Source organism: Lynx rufus, unplaced genomic scaffold (genome assembly GCF_022079265.1).
Source record: "Lynx rufus isolate CCGP_SWC_20201006 ecotype Redwood Valley unplaced genomic scaffold, mLynRuf1.p SCAF_2, whole genome shotgun sequence".
Lineage (NCBI taxonomy): Eukaryota > Metazoa > Chordata > Mammalia > Carnivora > Felidae > Lynx > Lynx rufus.
This window is the reverse complement of record NW_025814834.1, coordinates 180,375,140-180,392,316: the sequence shown is the minus strand read 5'-3', so window position 1 is coordinate 180,392,316 and position 17,177 is coordinate 180,375,140. Positions and strand designations below refer to the sequence as shown.

Genomic DNA, 17,177 nt, shown 5'->3' with positions numbered 1-17,177 from the left:
GACCTGATCTTAACATTTAATAAATACCTTTTCAGGGCTGTAAATATGGCAGGAAAGCCCTCAACCTCCTGCAATAGATTTCAAGCATCTTCCAAGTTGGAAAATATGGCAAAAGCCCAGAGTCTCCTATTTAAGTAATGCATATCTGAGGAAGCAGAACAAAGATAATACACTGTCCTTAAAATACATTTGTATTTACTTATTCTGCAGATTTCCAAATAAATCTATAGGATCACTTAGTCCAAAATCCCTGTCAAATATGTAATTGGGAGGTTTAGACAAAATGACCTCAGCTCAATGGATAGTACCAAAAAGAGCTAAAATACTACTAACAACACAAGTTTAATTTCAACTATAATCAGTTACCACAACCATTATTGGTAAACACCATCCTGGCAAGTGTGCATTCCAGGTAGTAACAGAACTCAGAATGGATAGTCTGGCACATACTAGTACCTCAGTAAGTAAGAAATCTCTTCCCTCCACTCAAATTGCCAGTATCAGTTTCAGTGTTTAAAAATTCTTCTTCATAAGATCTGTTTCCATTCTCTTTCCAACACAGAAGTGTGCTACCTTGGAATTCACTTTATTGTTTTGCACCTCTGTTTTCTCAATGATGAACAGACATGAAGACAGTATATGTTTCTATCAACTTCATATGGGTGTTGTGAAGATCCAGTAAAATTAAGGACATTAAAAAAGATTCTTGGTTCTCTAAGTCTGTAATTTAGAATGCTCCATTCACTGAGAGTAAAACAAATCTCTAAATTGTTACATATCTCCATGATCTAAACAACCATATGAATTAACCAAATTTGACTCTTGTCAAAAAGATTTATTAACTTAAAATAGAATTACTTCAAATACAGACAAAAGCAACTTTCTGTTCAATTTTGAATATTTTCAATATACAAGAATGTAAAAGAAAAAATTCTGAATCTTCACGTTGTAGTTTTATTTTATTATTTTTTTTTTTTAGCTTTTAAAAAGTTTTTGGCACTACAAGGTTCTGTAAAGAATAGAAGTGACAAATTTAAAACACATGAAAGTTTTTCCTAATTCTTAAGAACAATATATATAAAGTCTGAAGCAACCAAAGTATGAATACAGCTAATAGAAAATAAAGAATGTAATTTTTTAAATTCTCTCTTTATACAATTCATCAAGATTAAACAAAACATAAAATTCCCTTAAAAATAGGGTAATAAAATAGATGAAATTTGTATCACTCAATTTGGTGATACTAGTAAAAACTATAGTTCATATTTATATACAAATAATACAGTCTTTAAAAACAGTCTTAGAATTTAAATAAGCTATCTAAACGTGTTAAAATTTTAAATCAGGACCTGATTTGTTTTGCTTTCCATTAAATGTCACTTTTTCTGCTGAATGTAACTGACATTGAGGTACGGATACCCTTGAGACAGCAGGATTGGCTGGTTGCTGTGCATCGGTAGACCAGCTGAAAGAAAATGGACTCGCATTACTCCGACACGTTTCCTCTTGGTGGGTGGGGACAACGCTCTCTACACCGACGGGTGGCACATCTGTCTGTTGGACACAACACAGACAGGAAACTGAAAGGCTTGTGCCTATATATCTGATAACCCTTAGAATTAATAACTTGTAGCTAGTTCTCTTTTTTTCTATTTATATAGTAAAGAGGAGATAAAGCATGTAAAAACATTTCACAGGAGAAAGAAGAGGAGAGCAGGGAAACATGGGTATGTGAAAGAAAAGAGAGATGAAGGGGAGGTACCAAAGGCAACAAATTCATCAGGGAAGAATTTCAGACTCCCCCCAACCATCCCACCAGCCCACCAAGCCCTTATATGATTAATAATAACTTTTTTCAACCTTAGTTCTTTACTCAGAAGATTAAGTCCACCACAGTCAATGTTCTGCCATTCTATAATATAGGGATGCCCCAGCAATACACGGATAGTTTACAAAGGCTTAAATGAATCAAGCCTGAAACTTGTACCAGGGTTTCCCCTTAAAGTTACCATTTAATTCAGTCAGCATTTCTTGAGTGCCTTTCTTTAATTTCTTGAACTCCTAGTTTAAGTGTCGTAAGTAACTGACTCTAGTTTTTTAATTCATAGGTTAACGAAGAGCTGAGGGCCAGACTCAGACATTCCCTATTAGAATTGAAATACCTTCGAGGCAAGTAGGCTAGATAAAATGCTATAAGTTCTCCTTAGTTTGTAATATTCATTACTTAGATCAAACCTATTATTGGTATGTCAGCACTAACAGAATAAATGATTTCTAATGTCATTCAAGTTCAACTAAACAAATTTTGACTATGTCACTATTCAACTCAAAAACTTCTATTAAATCCACACTACTTACTAAACATAGTCCAAAAAGTTTTTCATAATATGGCCTCAGCCTACCTTCTCTAGCCTCATCATGTACACATCTTTCCCATCCACTTCATCCTCTAGTCCTATTATTTTCTCTTCTTTTTTCCTCACTATGCCAGGCAAAACTCCTCGACTTTACATATATATTCCCTCAGCTAAGAACACTCTTCCCCTATAATCTCTAACAAATCTCTAGGAAAAACAAATCCTGTATCTCTTTCACAGTCTAATTCAAATGTCAAAATCTTGTGTGATTTGATCCTTGGTGTCCATATCTCCTATAAACTCTGCTAGGATAACATTTAACTGACTCCTTCTAAGTTCCTATCCTTGTCTATTTTACATGTCTGGCTCTTCTAAGTGTACAGGTTTTACTTAATTCTTGCCTGAACAAGCACCTAGCACAGTGTGACACACAGTATGCTCTCAATAAAATGTTTACTGAATGCATAAAATCTCACTCCTGGTTCCTTGCCTTCACAAAGCCACCTTTGTCCCAGAACAAAACCCACCCAGCCTCTTAATGAATTTGTAAACAACGGTACCTTGAGTATAGAACGGTTTGTTGGGCTGAAATCTGGCATTTCCCTGATGCATGAAGTTTTGATGCAAACCATAAGGCCACGAAGCTGGGACAAGAGGGAAATGGGGACGTGGTGCATGTTCCCAAGGAATTGGAGGATTTAGTCCTGGAAAGCCTGGCTCTGCATTTCAACAAGACAGGAAAGACATACTTAAAATATCAGTTTGTTCATTTAAATATTCCTTCATTCCACAAAGATTTATTGAGTACCTACCACTGGACAAGAACAATGCTAAATGCAGAGGATACCAATTTTTTTAAGAATCAAACACTGTGCTCAAATTATTCATAAAAGAGACATATAAAAGGTAGAGATACAATAATAAGTAGTCATTGCTATAAGAGATTGGTGGAAGGTGCTCTAAAGAGGGAACTAGGGTGCCTGGGTGGCTCAGCTGGTTAAGTGACTGACTCTTGGTTTCAGCCTGGGTTTGGTTTGCAAGTTCAAGCCCTGCGTCGGGCTCTGTGCTGACAGTGTGGAGCCTGCTTGGGATTCTCTCTCTCCTCTCTCTCTGTCCCTCCCCTGCTTGCTTGGGCACTCTCTCTCTCAAAATAAATATTAAAAAAATTATAATAATAATGAAAAATAAAGAGGGGGCTAACCTATTTGGTTCAAGGCTAGAGAAGGTTTTCCTAAGATGACTGACTAAACTAAATTTTAAAGCACAAGGAATTGTTAGGCAAAACAGGGCAAAGAGGGCATTTTAAACAGAAGGAATAACAAGTACAATAGCCAGGAAACAGGACAGTACAGCAAGTTTGGGAAGCTGCAAAAACAATCAGCAGTACCACTAAGGAGTAAAAGGAGGCAATGAAAGAAAAAAAGGCTGGATGGATAAGGTAGGCTTTACATTTTAAAGAACCTTAGTACATCATTAAGGAGCTTCCACTTTTTCCTAAAGACAATGCCACTATCCTAGAAACAACTGTATCATGGTTCAAAAGGCAATTCTATTAGAAACTGAAGCACTGCGGTGTAATGGTTGAGAACTTGGGCTTTGGAGCCAACCAGGTCAAAGTTCAAATCCCAGTTCCAAAAATTACTGAAGTTCAATTATGCAGCTCTGGCTGTTGTGAGGATTAAATTAGATAACAAAAACAATGTGGCTTGCACAAGTTGTGGTATGTAAGTAGAGACTCAAAAAATAGGAGTGCTATCCATTCTATGGCAAACAACCCCCACAATCTACTTCCCTTTAAGATAGAAGTACATCTTTCAAAGTGCATCTTTTCAAATTACTCCTAAGTAATTACTCCTAAATCTTTTGCATCATTTCTGGTGGTTTTTCTCATCCAGGGTCACAATATGGCAGGAAATAATCTGAAAGACACTCCCCTCATTCACTAAACTTCCTAGCAGACTCAAATTAAGAGGTACTGGATAGGGAGGAGTACACAGCCAGAAAACTAAAACCCATACTAGCCACACTCTTAACAAACTCAGTCTTCTCAGGAGGTAAGCAGAAAAACAAAGCAGCTGCTTTGCTGAAAGTTCATAAAACCAAGTTACAATTAAGAACTGAAGCTACAGGGTATATTTTTTGCTTTAAATGAGACTGGGTATATATATTAAGGTCTTGACCAACTGAGAAATGTGTTTTGACATCAAAGAGTATTTCTTAGGATATATTCCAATCTCCCTCGGCCATTTTTCACAATATTTTCATAATATATTCTCACCCAATCCTTCCATTTTCAACAAATTAGTAATTTTAGCTGTAATATTAACTAGGAGTTGTAAATCCATTCCACATATAACAATATAACATTTACTGAGTAATCATTATATAATAAAAATAATATATTATATGAATAATGTATCTACCATACATCCGGGCACTATATTGGACACGATGGAGACAATGATAGAGAAGAAACAATTCACGGCTTTAGAAGTTCAGCCTAATGGGTTATGCAAACAAGTAAACTGGCAATTTCATAAGACAAGTATAAAGATATAGATATTAAGGAAACATGGAAAAGAAAAAGGATACCTAGCACAATTGGAGGACAAAATCAACAAGAGGGGTTCCTGTTAGAAAGTGAGCTAAATTTAAAAATGGAAGATGAATGAGTCACCCAAGCTTTGGAGCAAAGCAAAAGGAGGTGAGAGTAAGAAGGAGAGATAGGGAGAGGATTTTTCCAGGCAGAAGGAACAACTTTAGTAAACAATTAGGGGTAAGAGAGAATACAGTATGTTCCTAGGATGTTAATTAATTAGTTCATTATGACTGACAGAGATCAACTAGTGGTGGTACTGGGAAGAATAAAACTGTAAAAACTGAGCCATTGTATCAAAGGGCAAGACACTGGGTCTGTGTTCATTATATAACCCAGTGACTATCATGGTACATGTCATAGCATATATACAATAAACATTTGTTGAATGACAGAAACAGAGATCACATTAGAATGAAGATGTATGGGGTGCCTAGGTGCTAGGTGGCTCAGCCCGTTAAGCATGTGACTCTTGATTTCAGCTTAGGTTATGATCTTGCAGCTTGTAGGTTTCCAGCACCACACTGGGCTATGTGCTGACAGTTCAGAGCCTGCCTGGGAGTCTTTTTCTCCCTCTCTCTCCCCCTCTCTGTGCCCCTCCCCATTTGCACTCATTCTCTCTCAAAATAAATTAAAAAAAAAAAAAAAAAAAAGAATGGTCATATATGCCACATATCCTTTGATCTTGGAAATCTGAATGAGTTCCCATACTTTGACATTTCTGCTCAGCAAAATACATTATATGTATTGTTCCAAAGAGAGCAGAGGTACTTCTTCCATCATAGTACTCTAAGCAATAGCATATTTTTGTATAAAAAGTACTAAAATACTTGTGAAAATTGATAAAGGGAAAGAATCAAGCTTTTAGTCTTTTCCTATATTTCAGGATAATCAAGTAGTTAATAAGAAAAGTTCTTTATAGAAGAATCACAAGCAGTAAATAGAAAATCATCATTTTACAACCCCTAGTAAAATAGCAATTATCAGAAATAATTATCAGTAACAACTAAAACTACTATGTAAAAATTAATGGGACGCTTCATAATGGACAGAAGACACTGATATCACCTAACTCATTGATCAATCTTAGATCACTAAAAGAGGAACAGTGAGAGTAAGTTCTTTTTGAAGTGAGGGAACAAGAAACATACAGGACCAATCAAGAGATAAATTCTTGCCAACAAAAATAACCTGAATCTAATCCAGCTTCTGGACCTAACTTCCAATTTATAGGAAATATGGGGACAGAGGTACATGTTAAATAATGCCACAAAGATACAATTCAGCCAACATCAGAATATAAGAAGTTCTACAGTTTCTTTAATAAACAGTTTATATGGGGGAAAAAATAGTGAAGAGAAAGTATTACATATTAAAGGAAACTTAAGAAATAAAATAAGCATACACTTATAATGTAAGGGCTTTGTTTGAATCCTGATTCAAATAAATCAACAATAACAGTAATTTTAGAAAAAGAATAAAAATGAACAGGTATTAGGTGATACGGGGTATGGTAATGGTCTTGTGATTTTTTTTTTAAAGAGATACAAACAGATTTATAAGGAAATTTGATCCAATGTCTGAGATTTGATTAAATACTAAAGCCAAAAGAATTTTTTAAATGAGGTAAAGGGGTCAAAGAATAGCAAATATCGGTAACTGTTAAAAGCTGGGTAACAGGGTGCTTGTCCTACTTTAAAACTCCCTCCTTCTGTGTACATTTCAAAAAAGTTTTTAAAATAAAAATATAATCAACTAAAACGTTGAATATTAAACAAGATTTATGGTACATGTATTTTTAATTATGCAAATATTTAAAAAATGGATGGTAACACACCTAAGTATTACTTGGCAATTATGTCTAGGAATTGAGATTATGGATTATCTTTTATTTTTCAAATGTCCTATAATGAAAATGTATTACTTACATATCAGAAAAAACTAGTAGTTTTTAATGCTACAAAGTGCTAGTAATAGCTTTTTAAAGAATTGCTCCTTACTTATTAGTAAGAATTGTTTCTTACTAGGGCAAAGAACAAAGTTTTGAAGAAAGAAATTGATCTAAAACTTGGATCTACCATGATTAATTACAAGAGCATGATAGTAAGTTACTTAACCCTACAGTTTCCTAAATTATAAAATGAGTGCTAGTAATGCACCAAGCAGGATTGCAGTGAAACTTTAAAATAATCATAAAGTTGACTCTTAAAAACTGAGAACAAACTGAGGGTTGATGGGGGGGTGGGAGGGAGGGTAGGTGATAGGTATTGAAGAGGGCATCTTTTGGGATGAGCACTGGGTGTTGTATGGAAACCAATTTGACAATAAATTTCATATATTAAAAAAATATATATATATATAATAAAATAAAATAATCATAAAGTGACATTTATGTATATTACCTCATTTAATATTCACAACATCCCTGTGAGTTAGATGCTATTAATATCCTTATTTTACAGATGAAATCAATGCATAAAGAGATTAAGCAACTGCCTAATCCCACATAATAAATGGCAGAGCCAGGATTCAAATCTAGGCAGTATGAATCCATAGCCCATATACTGTATCTAATCCTATACTTGCCCCTCTGTAAATATTTCCTCACTTTTATTTCCCCCAGTTCAACCAATAAAACCAACCACCCAACCTTTCTACAGACATATACAAAAGAAGAAAAGGAAGGGTTACCCGAATTTCCCACTGTACCATTGTTCACCAGGGAATTTGGAGCCACAGTACGAGGCCAGTGTCCATCATGAGAGGAGTTAGGGATCGCCACAGGTCTGGCAGCAGGCTGTGCAAAGATGATGCTGGGATCGTTCAGGCCAATATTGCTGGGGGCACTGCCTGGTGCAGAGTGGATCACTGGGCCGTGAATAGGCCAGGACGGGGCAGGGATCTGGAGAGGGTGCATTGGCAACAGTCCCATATTGTGCATGGGAGAATACTGAGCTGGTGGTGACTGGGGAAAGTTATACATAGGCATCTGGACCTGATGTGGGGGCTGGGCTCCCTGCTGAGGTGGGCCAAGCTTGGGTTGGGATCCTGGCTGGGATGGAGACTGGGTAATGGCAGCTGACTGGGATGAGTTCTGTGGAAATGGTTGGGGCTGAGGAGAATAAGATGGTGAATCAGACTGCAAAGAGAAAAAGATAACATTTTAAAATTAATTTTAAAACATCTTACTATTATAAAAGCAGAGATAATCAAAATACAAAATTATGGAGTTATTTCATTAGAACATTATAAACAGAAATCTATAATGTGTATAATAAACAATAATAGAGCCTCATTTTACATGAAAATAGAATTTTCTTCAAGATCCTCAAACTCTCTCTGACATATGTACTACCCTATAAACCCTTTCACTATCCAAAGAAAAAAGACCCCAGACGTCATTCCCATCATGCAGAACCCACATTTCCAACTGTAACTGGAAACTTATATCTAAATATCTCACAGCCACTTTGATTCAGTCCCTCAACAAGTGTTGATTACGTCTGGGCATTGTTTTAGGTGTTAAAAATACAACACTAACATATATGCCCTCATGGAACTTAAAGTTTATGGGGAAAAGGAAGAAGAGCACATGAAGATTACACAAGCAATCAAAATAAATTAAAATGATTACTATGATAAAGAATGTATAATGTATAGTGTATAAGGAAATCCCAAAGCAGGAACACCTAAAAGTACTTTGGGAAGAGAGAAAGATGAATGAAAGTGGAAATCAAGGAGAGCTTCCCAAAGGAAGCTGAGACTCAAGGGTAATAGAACTCAGTCTGATAAAAGAGAATAGGGATAAGGGGAAGGAAAGAGTGTTTTGAGCAGAGAAAACAACATGACTGAAGGTCTTTAGGCTCATGAACACCTGGCTTTTTTAAGTAATGGGATTGTGAAATAAGTTTAATATTACTGGAGTACAAAGGCAGGGGAACAGCAGATTTGAGGTTAAGAACCAATGAGGGGCAAGATAATGAAGGGTACTACAGCCCTTGTAGTTAAGACTTTATCCTGAGGGCACTGGAAAATGACCAAAGGGTTTTAAGTGGATCAGGAACATCATCAATATGTGTTTTAGAAAAAATTATTCTGGCTTAACAGGAATGAAACAAAATATTAGGGGGGAAAAAACACTAATGAGACTGATTAAAAGGCTGCTACAATAAATAGTCCTGAGATGATGGTAAGCTAGGCTACAAAATAGGGACAGGGAAGCAAATGGCTGTGAGCTCTTTTTTATAGGTAGAAACAACAGGATTTGGTGACTGATTTGGATGTGTGAATTGAGGGAGAGGAGTAGTTCTGGAAACCAGAGAATAGGATCATTCAATGAGATGGAGAACACAGGAGCAAGAAGAGGCCAGTCTAGGGATTTGGAGAAAAATGTTACATTCCAGACATTTTGAAGTTAAAGTGCTTTGTGAGGCATCAGAACAGCAGTGTCCATTAGGCTCTTATCCAAATATCAGGTAACAAAAAAGTGAGTGTTGGAAGCAAAGGGTAGAGTAGAAGCAGCACAGGAAAGTGGTTAGAGCATAGGTTTTGAAGACAGAGCCTGAGGGTTCAAGTTCAATTTACAAGTGTGTTTTGACCTCAGGCAAAAAACTTAAATCTGGTTTTTTTACCTGTAATGTATAAATAATGAACTGAATCTACCTCATAGGTTTTTGTGTAGTTTAATTAAAATACATGTGGAAATATAAACACCAAATTAAGGATAGTAGATACATTTTAGTAGCTAGGAAGGGATGGTAGGAAGGTTTTAAGATCCAATACTAATGCATAGGGATTGTTGACTATGGGTAATTTTTTAATAAATCAAAGATAACAAAATGTTAAGACTTATTAAAGTCTGGTGGTACTACATGAATGTTTATTATTTTCTGTACTTTTCTAATATTTTACAGGAAGAAATAGAAAAAAGCATATATACAGTACATAGCACTCAACAATGTTAGCTAATATTACCGCTGTTATGTAACATTTATGAAAATGTCAGACCCATAGTAGGTACGCAAATACTATAGGTGAGGATAGTGGGCTGCTTAATGTTCCCAATCTCTCCCTATATTGATCTTCATATACTCTTGGAATTTTTTTCTAGTGGGCGCCTGGGTGGCTCAGTTAAGCCTCCGACTCCCGGTTTCGGGTCAGGTCATGATCTCACCTTTTGTGAGTCTGAGCCTTGCATGAGGCTCTGCACTGTCTGCAGAGCCTGCTTGAGAATCAATCAATCTCTCTCTCTCTGCCCCTCTCCTGCTCATTCTATGTCTCTCTCAAAATAAATAAACCTTAAAAAAATTCTTAAAGATTTTTTTCTAAAACACAGATATCAGATTTAGCATGTTTAATAGTTAACAGCTTTGAAGCTACACAAACCTAGGTTTGAATCTTTTAGTTTGTCTTATTCTCAGCTTCCCAATTTGTAAAATTTGGTCATACTAACACCTTCCACTTCACATGGCCGCCCAAAGGATTAAGTGTGACAAACCAAAACATAATGTCACATTTAGAGTAAGCAAACATTCGATTGGTATTGAATTAATTAATTTAAGAAGTGCAAGATGAATACAGATTTACATAAAGGTAAAAAGCAACTCAGCAAATATGAAACTTGTGAATCTGAACTCTAATTCAATATTCTGCTTTCACAGGATATATTTCACTAGGTATTCAAATTAGCTATGAGAAGACACATAAAAGCTTCAAGCAAGTGCAATACCATGCATGTACTGCCTTAACAGTATTAAACCCCAACACATCTCAATTTTTGTGTCTATTTTTATAAATGTTGCTGATATTTTTCCACTAGGCAAAGCCTAGAACCTCAAAGTCATTACCTTATTTTAATCTACCAACAAACATATTAGTAGTTGTTATCTTACTTTACAAATAAGAAGGCAGAGTCACTGAAGTTAAGTAGCTTGCCCATAGATACAAACCCAGATATACATCACTCCAAAAGTAATGCTCATTCCACCTCAGGTGACTAGCAAGAATACCACTACAAAGCACCAAGTAATCTGGATGATTGTATTTGAAGTCTGAAAGATCAACCCTATCACCCATCAAAGATAGTACTATCTTCCTGCCAAGACTAATCCATTTGCAGGTTCAGTACTTACACATTCTGAGGACTGTCTAGTCCTTACGGACTGATCACCCTGTTGCTGGGCTGAACCAGCCACTTGTTGGGCATTTACGAGGTTGCGGACCAACTGGGCTGCTAAGAGAAGACATCAGAAAGAAAATCAACAGATAATGAAAACAGCAGAGAAATGACAATCAATAAACTCCCTTTCTCTGTTAAAGAGTCTCAAATCTTAGATTTGTACTTTTAAACTATGATTATGCATGTGAAGGACTTGTAACAACATTTTGTTAAAGTCATTTTTCAATCTTGTAAATCACTAAAAAAAATATGCTGTGGAGGACGCCTGGGTGGCTCAGCTGATTAAGCTTCCGACTCTTGATTTCAGTTCAGGTCATGATGAGGTTCATGAGTTCGAGTCCCGCATCAGGCTCCGTGCTGACAGCACAGAGCCTACTTGGGATTCTTTATCTCCCTCTCTGTCCCTCTCCCAAGTGTACATGTGTGCATGCACACACTCTTCTGTCTCAAAAATAAATAAACTTAAAAAAAAAACTGGGAATAGAAAGGACAAAAAGACAAATACTGCTTTTCTAAAGGAGACAATATATTTCAGAAAATACCTTCTGCAGGGCGCCTGGGTGGCTCAGTCAGTTAAGCAACCAACTCTTGCTTTCAGCTCAGATCATGATCTCACGTTGTGAGAGCAAGCCCTGAGTCTGTTTCCACCCTGGGCATGGAGCCTGCTTAAGATATTCTCTCTTCCTCTCCCTGCTCGTGCACACATATACTATCTCTCTTTCAAAACAATAAATACATTAAAAATGTTATCAACACAAATGACCTTATTTCTACCAGAAACTATTTTTGGCTTGTTCTATTTACCAGCCACACTGCTATTCCTCTGACGGGCCAGCTTGACCTCTGGGCACTCCCTTCGTACATGTCCAGCATCTCCACATATGAAGCATCTGAGGTCTCTGGGGTCTCTAAACTCTCGAGTGTCATGGAGGTCTCGGGGATCAAGAAGGTCTCGGGAGTCTTTCTCCTCTTCATTCCCATCCTTCTCTTCTTCACTGTCTTTCTTCTTTAGTCTAAACAGTAAACTGCTGATACCAATAATGTGGGGCTAGGGACTTGTAAACTGAGTGAATCACAGAACAAACTAAACTATACAAGAGTCTCACAATAAAGGGATTAACATGCTCATGGTTTCATGCATCTTTTTTAAGGCAAAAGAACTCATATTTAAAGCACATCTACTCATATGGCAGCAACTGGGTATTCTAGTAGTTTTATAATACATTATCAAATTAGAAAAAATTTTTAGTATTGAATTTTAATCTTATAACAATCAAACAGAGGCTGGTATTTATTAACTCCTTTTTACAGAGTAAGAAGTAGATGCTTAGAGAAAGCATCTTCTCATTTAACAATCAGTAAATAGCACTGATGCAACCTAGGAGTTCATTCTGTCTGACAAGTTCTAAGATCTTTATATTAGGCAGGACTTGATTCCTACAGAAGGGATTTTCTTGGCCTATTAAATACAGGAAAGTATATTTCATAAATATATCCTCAGGGGGTAGAGAGAATAAATATTCCTCAAAATATGTATTATATAGGTATACCTCACAGTAGATACCTCAAAGATTTAGTTAATTATATATTATAATTATTGGTTTGCATTACTGTGAGGTGAGAACCCCATGTCTCTTTTTTTTCTTGACTCCTAGCACAGTTTCCAATAAAGAAGGTATCAATAAATCCTTCTTCAATTTAAAAAAAAAGAAAGAAACACAAAGCCACAATGAATTAATGAATAAATGAACAAACGAGTATTTTAAGATACCATTGTACCAAAAATAAATCTCACTCTATTAACAAAATTCCACTCCAATATACATTTACCCAACGTCCAATTTAAGCCCTGAACTTTCTCACTTAAACATATATGAACACAGTTATAGCTACAATTGGCCTCACATTTATTTTCCCTGTAATGTCAATACATAATCATTTTGCCAACCTTCTCCTTTTAGGGCAGTCTTTCATATAGTGGCCTATTTTTCCACACACACGACAGCATCGATCATTGGGAGCCAGTTCTCCATCTGTTAATACTCTGGAATCAAAGAAGTACTCCTAGGGAGAAAATAAAAGTTTGCTAGAAAAAAACTATGAATTTTGGAATCCAAATGGAAATAAGACCAAGATGTAAAAGTGGTTTTAAAAAAAGGGAATAGCCACTTGGGTGGCTCAGTCAGTAAAGCATCCGACTCTTGATCTTGGGTCAGGTCATGATCTCATGGTCGTGAGATCAAGCCCTGTATCAGGCTCTATACTGACAGTGCTTGGGATTCTCTCTAGTTCTCTGCCTCTCCCTTACACATACACACTCTCTCTCTCTCTCTCTCTCTCTCTCAAAATAAATAAACTTTAAAAAAGGAAATAAATATCAACAAATATTTCACGATAACTAAAATCATGATACGAAAATAAGATTAAAAATTATCATCAATATCACAGCTGCAAACAGTACTAATCACTTTATATCCACATTATTTCCTCATTCATTTGTGGCATCTTTCCATAATATTTTTTTTTCAACGTTTATTATTTTTCGGACAGAGAGAGACAGAGCATGAACGGGGGAGGGGCAGAGAGAGAGGGAGACACAGAATCGGAAACAGGCTCCAGGCTCTGAGCCATCGGCCCAGAGCCCGACGCGGGGCTCGAACCCACGGACCACGAGATCGTGACCTGGCTGAAGTCAGACACTTAACCGACTGCGCCACCCAGGCGCCCCTTTCCATAATATTTCAATAAAGTAGACAGTATTTTCCAAATTTATTTTTGAGAGAGCACAAGTGGAGGAAGGGCAGAGAGAGGGACAGAGGATCTGAAGCGGGATCTGCACTGACAGGCTGACAGCAGTGAGCCTGACGTGGTGCTTGAACTCATGAACTGCGGGATGATGACCTGAACCAAAGTCAGGAGTTCAACTGACTAAGCCACCCAGGTGTCCCTAAAATAGATACTATTTTAATCTTCATTTTATAGATGAGGAAATGGACGCTCAGAGAGTTCAAGTCATTTGCCCAAAGTAAAAAAAGCTGGTAAGTAAGCAGGATTTAAAGCTAAGTCTGTCTGACTACAAATCTCATATTTTCTGCCTTACCAGGCTACTTCTAGAAAAAAAAAACTATGCTCTTTACAAAAAGCTCTATGTAAATAAAGCAATCCTCTGGTTTATTTAAAATATGATTGGATTTTCTTATAACATCTCAAGAACATGTAACATTTATTATGCAAGCAGGGTATACCTAAAGAGAAGGTAGAGAACTAATACGAAGCAAGTCATTTTCCCAAATCATTTTTCCTTCATCCTAGCACCTGGCTTATTCTAAGCTTTAGCTCAGTTTTGTTTTGCAATATCACAAAGACTAATATGTCCTAACAGTACCCACATCTCTGGAAGGCAAGAGAATATGTCCATACAGCAATCTTCAAACCTATCTAAAGTCAGATATAAAAGAGACACACTTACTAGGATGGCTATCATAAAAAGAAAATGGATGTGGATGAAATGGAACCCACATATATTGCTAGTGGGAATATAAAATAACACAGCTACTTTAAAAAAGTTTGGCAGCAGGGCGCCTAGGTAGTGCTCAGTCAGTTGAGCGTCCGACTTTGGCTCAGGTCATGACCTCATGGTTCACGAGTTCGAGCCCCGCGTCGGGCTCTGTGCTGACAGCTCACAGCCCGCAGCCTTCTTCAGATTCTGTGTCTCCCTCTCTCTCTGACTCTCCCCTGCTCATACTCTGTCTCTCTCTTTCAAAAATAAATAAAACATTAGAAAAAAAAAGTTTTGCAGCACCTCAGGAAGTTAAAAATAAATTTATCAAAATGACCCAGCAATTCTGTTAGATATATAACCAAAAGAAAACATACATCCGCATGAAAATTTGTGCACAAATATTCACAGCATTACTCATAATATCCAAGAAGTAGAAACAACTCAAATGTCCAACACAGGTGATGAATAAATAAAATCTGATATATCCATATAATGGAATACCATTCAACCATAAAAAGGAATGAAGTACTGATACATGAACAAACCCTGAGAACATTAGCCCAAATGAAAGAAGCCAGTCACAAAAGGCTCCACATATGATTCCATTCATACAAAATGTCCACACAGTCAAATCTTCAGAGAAAAAAAAAACAGATTGATAGTTTTGAGGGGTAGGAGTAAAAACAGGAGTGGGGATAGGGGTTTCCTTGAGAGAAAAACAAAATGTTCTAAATTGGATTGGGTGAAGGCTGCACAATCCTGTGAATAAACTATAAACCAGTGAATTAACTGTTCACTGTATATCAGTGAATTATAGAGTATATGAATTATATCAATAAAGCTGCATTTTAAAAAACAGATAAAAGAATTCTTCACAGTTATTATTGATGAAACCAATGTCCCTAATTAAAATCTTCATCATCATATTTTCTTCCAAGACAAAATGAAAGCCTGTGTCAGTTCACCCAGTTGCTTAATGCAGAAACCTAGGAATCATCCTGAACTTGGTCTCCTTCACCCATCACCTTTAATTAATCACCAGTTGTAACCACTTTATTCTTGAATCTCTAATCCACGTTGCTCCATTCCCCCATCCCAGTTAAGGTGGCTTACACCTGAGGGTCAGCAAACTTTTCCTGTACCAGCGAGTAAATATTTTAGGTGTTGTGACAAAATTGAAGGTATTATGTACCTTCTCTCTTAACAAGAGAGAAAGCAAATTTCCACTAAATTTTTATTGAAGAATTTCAAAATATACTACTACTAATAACGGAGTTTTTTTGTTTTTTTTGTAATAGAAGTTTACTAATTGAAGAAAGTAATTCTTTCTTGGGGAGACATTTTGCCTGAGGTTCAAAATTAGTGTTCCCTATCATTAAAATCAATAGTAAATGCTCATCTCTTTATGCTAATCTGTAATTATGTTTTATGTATTTCATCTTTGAAAATGTTTTTCACAGATGAAGAGACTAAAGATTCAAGGTAAAGGGACTAACAAATGGAACTAGAATGCAAATGAAGGACTAGTCTCTGATAAAGAAAATGTATCTGTGGGGCACCTGGATGGCTCAGTCAGTTGAATGTCCGACTTCAGCTCAGGTCATGATCTCATGGTTGGTTGAGTTCAAGCCCCATATAGGGCTTGCTGCTATCATAACAGAGCCCCTCTGTTCCCCTCTCTCTCTGCCCCTCCCCTGTTTGTGCTCTCTCTCTCTCAAAAATAAATGAACATTTAAAAAAAAATGTATCTGCAGATGCAGGCAGATTTACAGATTTACAGAAACTTGAAGGAATATTGGTCTGATACTATCTTTGTCTCTGAGGGAACACTTCTAAGCATAAGAAGGGCAGAGGTGAAAGGGTGGACAAAACACAACAGGTATTGAATTTTGAGTAAAATAAGACCTGAATTAGTTTTTATCAAATAGGAAATATAGATAACTAAAGAAATGTAATAAGAGGAACACCTGGGTGGCTCAGTTAAGTGTCTAACTCTTGGTTTCGGATCAGTTCATGATCTCATGTAATGGGATCGAGCCCCGCATCAGGCTCTGCACTACCATTGCAGAGCCTGCTTGGGATTATCCATGCCTCTCTCTCTGCCCCTCCCTCTGTCTCAAAATAAATAAATATACTTTAAAAAAAATATAGGGGCGCCTGGGTGATTCAGTTGGTTAAATGTCCAACTTTGGCTCAGGTCGTGATCTTGCAGTCTGTGAGTTCAAGCTGTGCATCAGGCTCTGTGCTAACAGCTCAGAGCCTAGAGCCTGCCTTGGATTCTGTGTTTCCCTCTCTCTCTGTCCCTTCCCTGCTCATGCTCTGTCACTCTCTCTCTGTCAAAAATAAATAAACATTAAAAAAAATTTTTTTTAATGTAGTAAGAATGTCACATGGTACCGAAAGTCTAATTTAGGCCAGTAAACATTAATTTATAGTTGTACTATATAAATAAAACCACCTAGCTTTATGACTTTTTTCCATAGTGCTTAGCTGCCCAAGCACAGACAGATGGTAGATGAGTGAATTCATGTAAGGCTGAACACA

At 36.7% G+C, this 17,177-nt stretch overlaps 1 protein-coding gene across 1 annotated transcript in view; it reads right to left on the bottom strand.

Annotated features, from left to right (window-relative positions):
* Window positions 1–1,371: 1,371 nt before the first annotated feature.
* TUT4 (terminal uridylyl transferase 4) overlaps window positions 1,372–17,177 on the bottom strand; it is a 135,442-nt gene continuing 119,636 nt past the window's right edge. Inside the window, 6 exon segments of the mRNA XM_047083259.1 lie at window positions 1,372–1,554; window positions 2,918–3,076; window positions 7,645–8,092; window positions 11,085–11,185; window positions 11,936–12,156; window positions 13,080–13,195. Coding sequence (XP_046939215.1) covers window positions 1,487–1,554; window positions 2,918–3,076; window positions 7,645–8,092; window positions 11,085–11,185; window positions 11,936–12,156; window positions 13,080–13,195 — 1,113 coding nt within the window. The 3' untranslated portion in view covers window positions 1,372–1,486.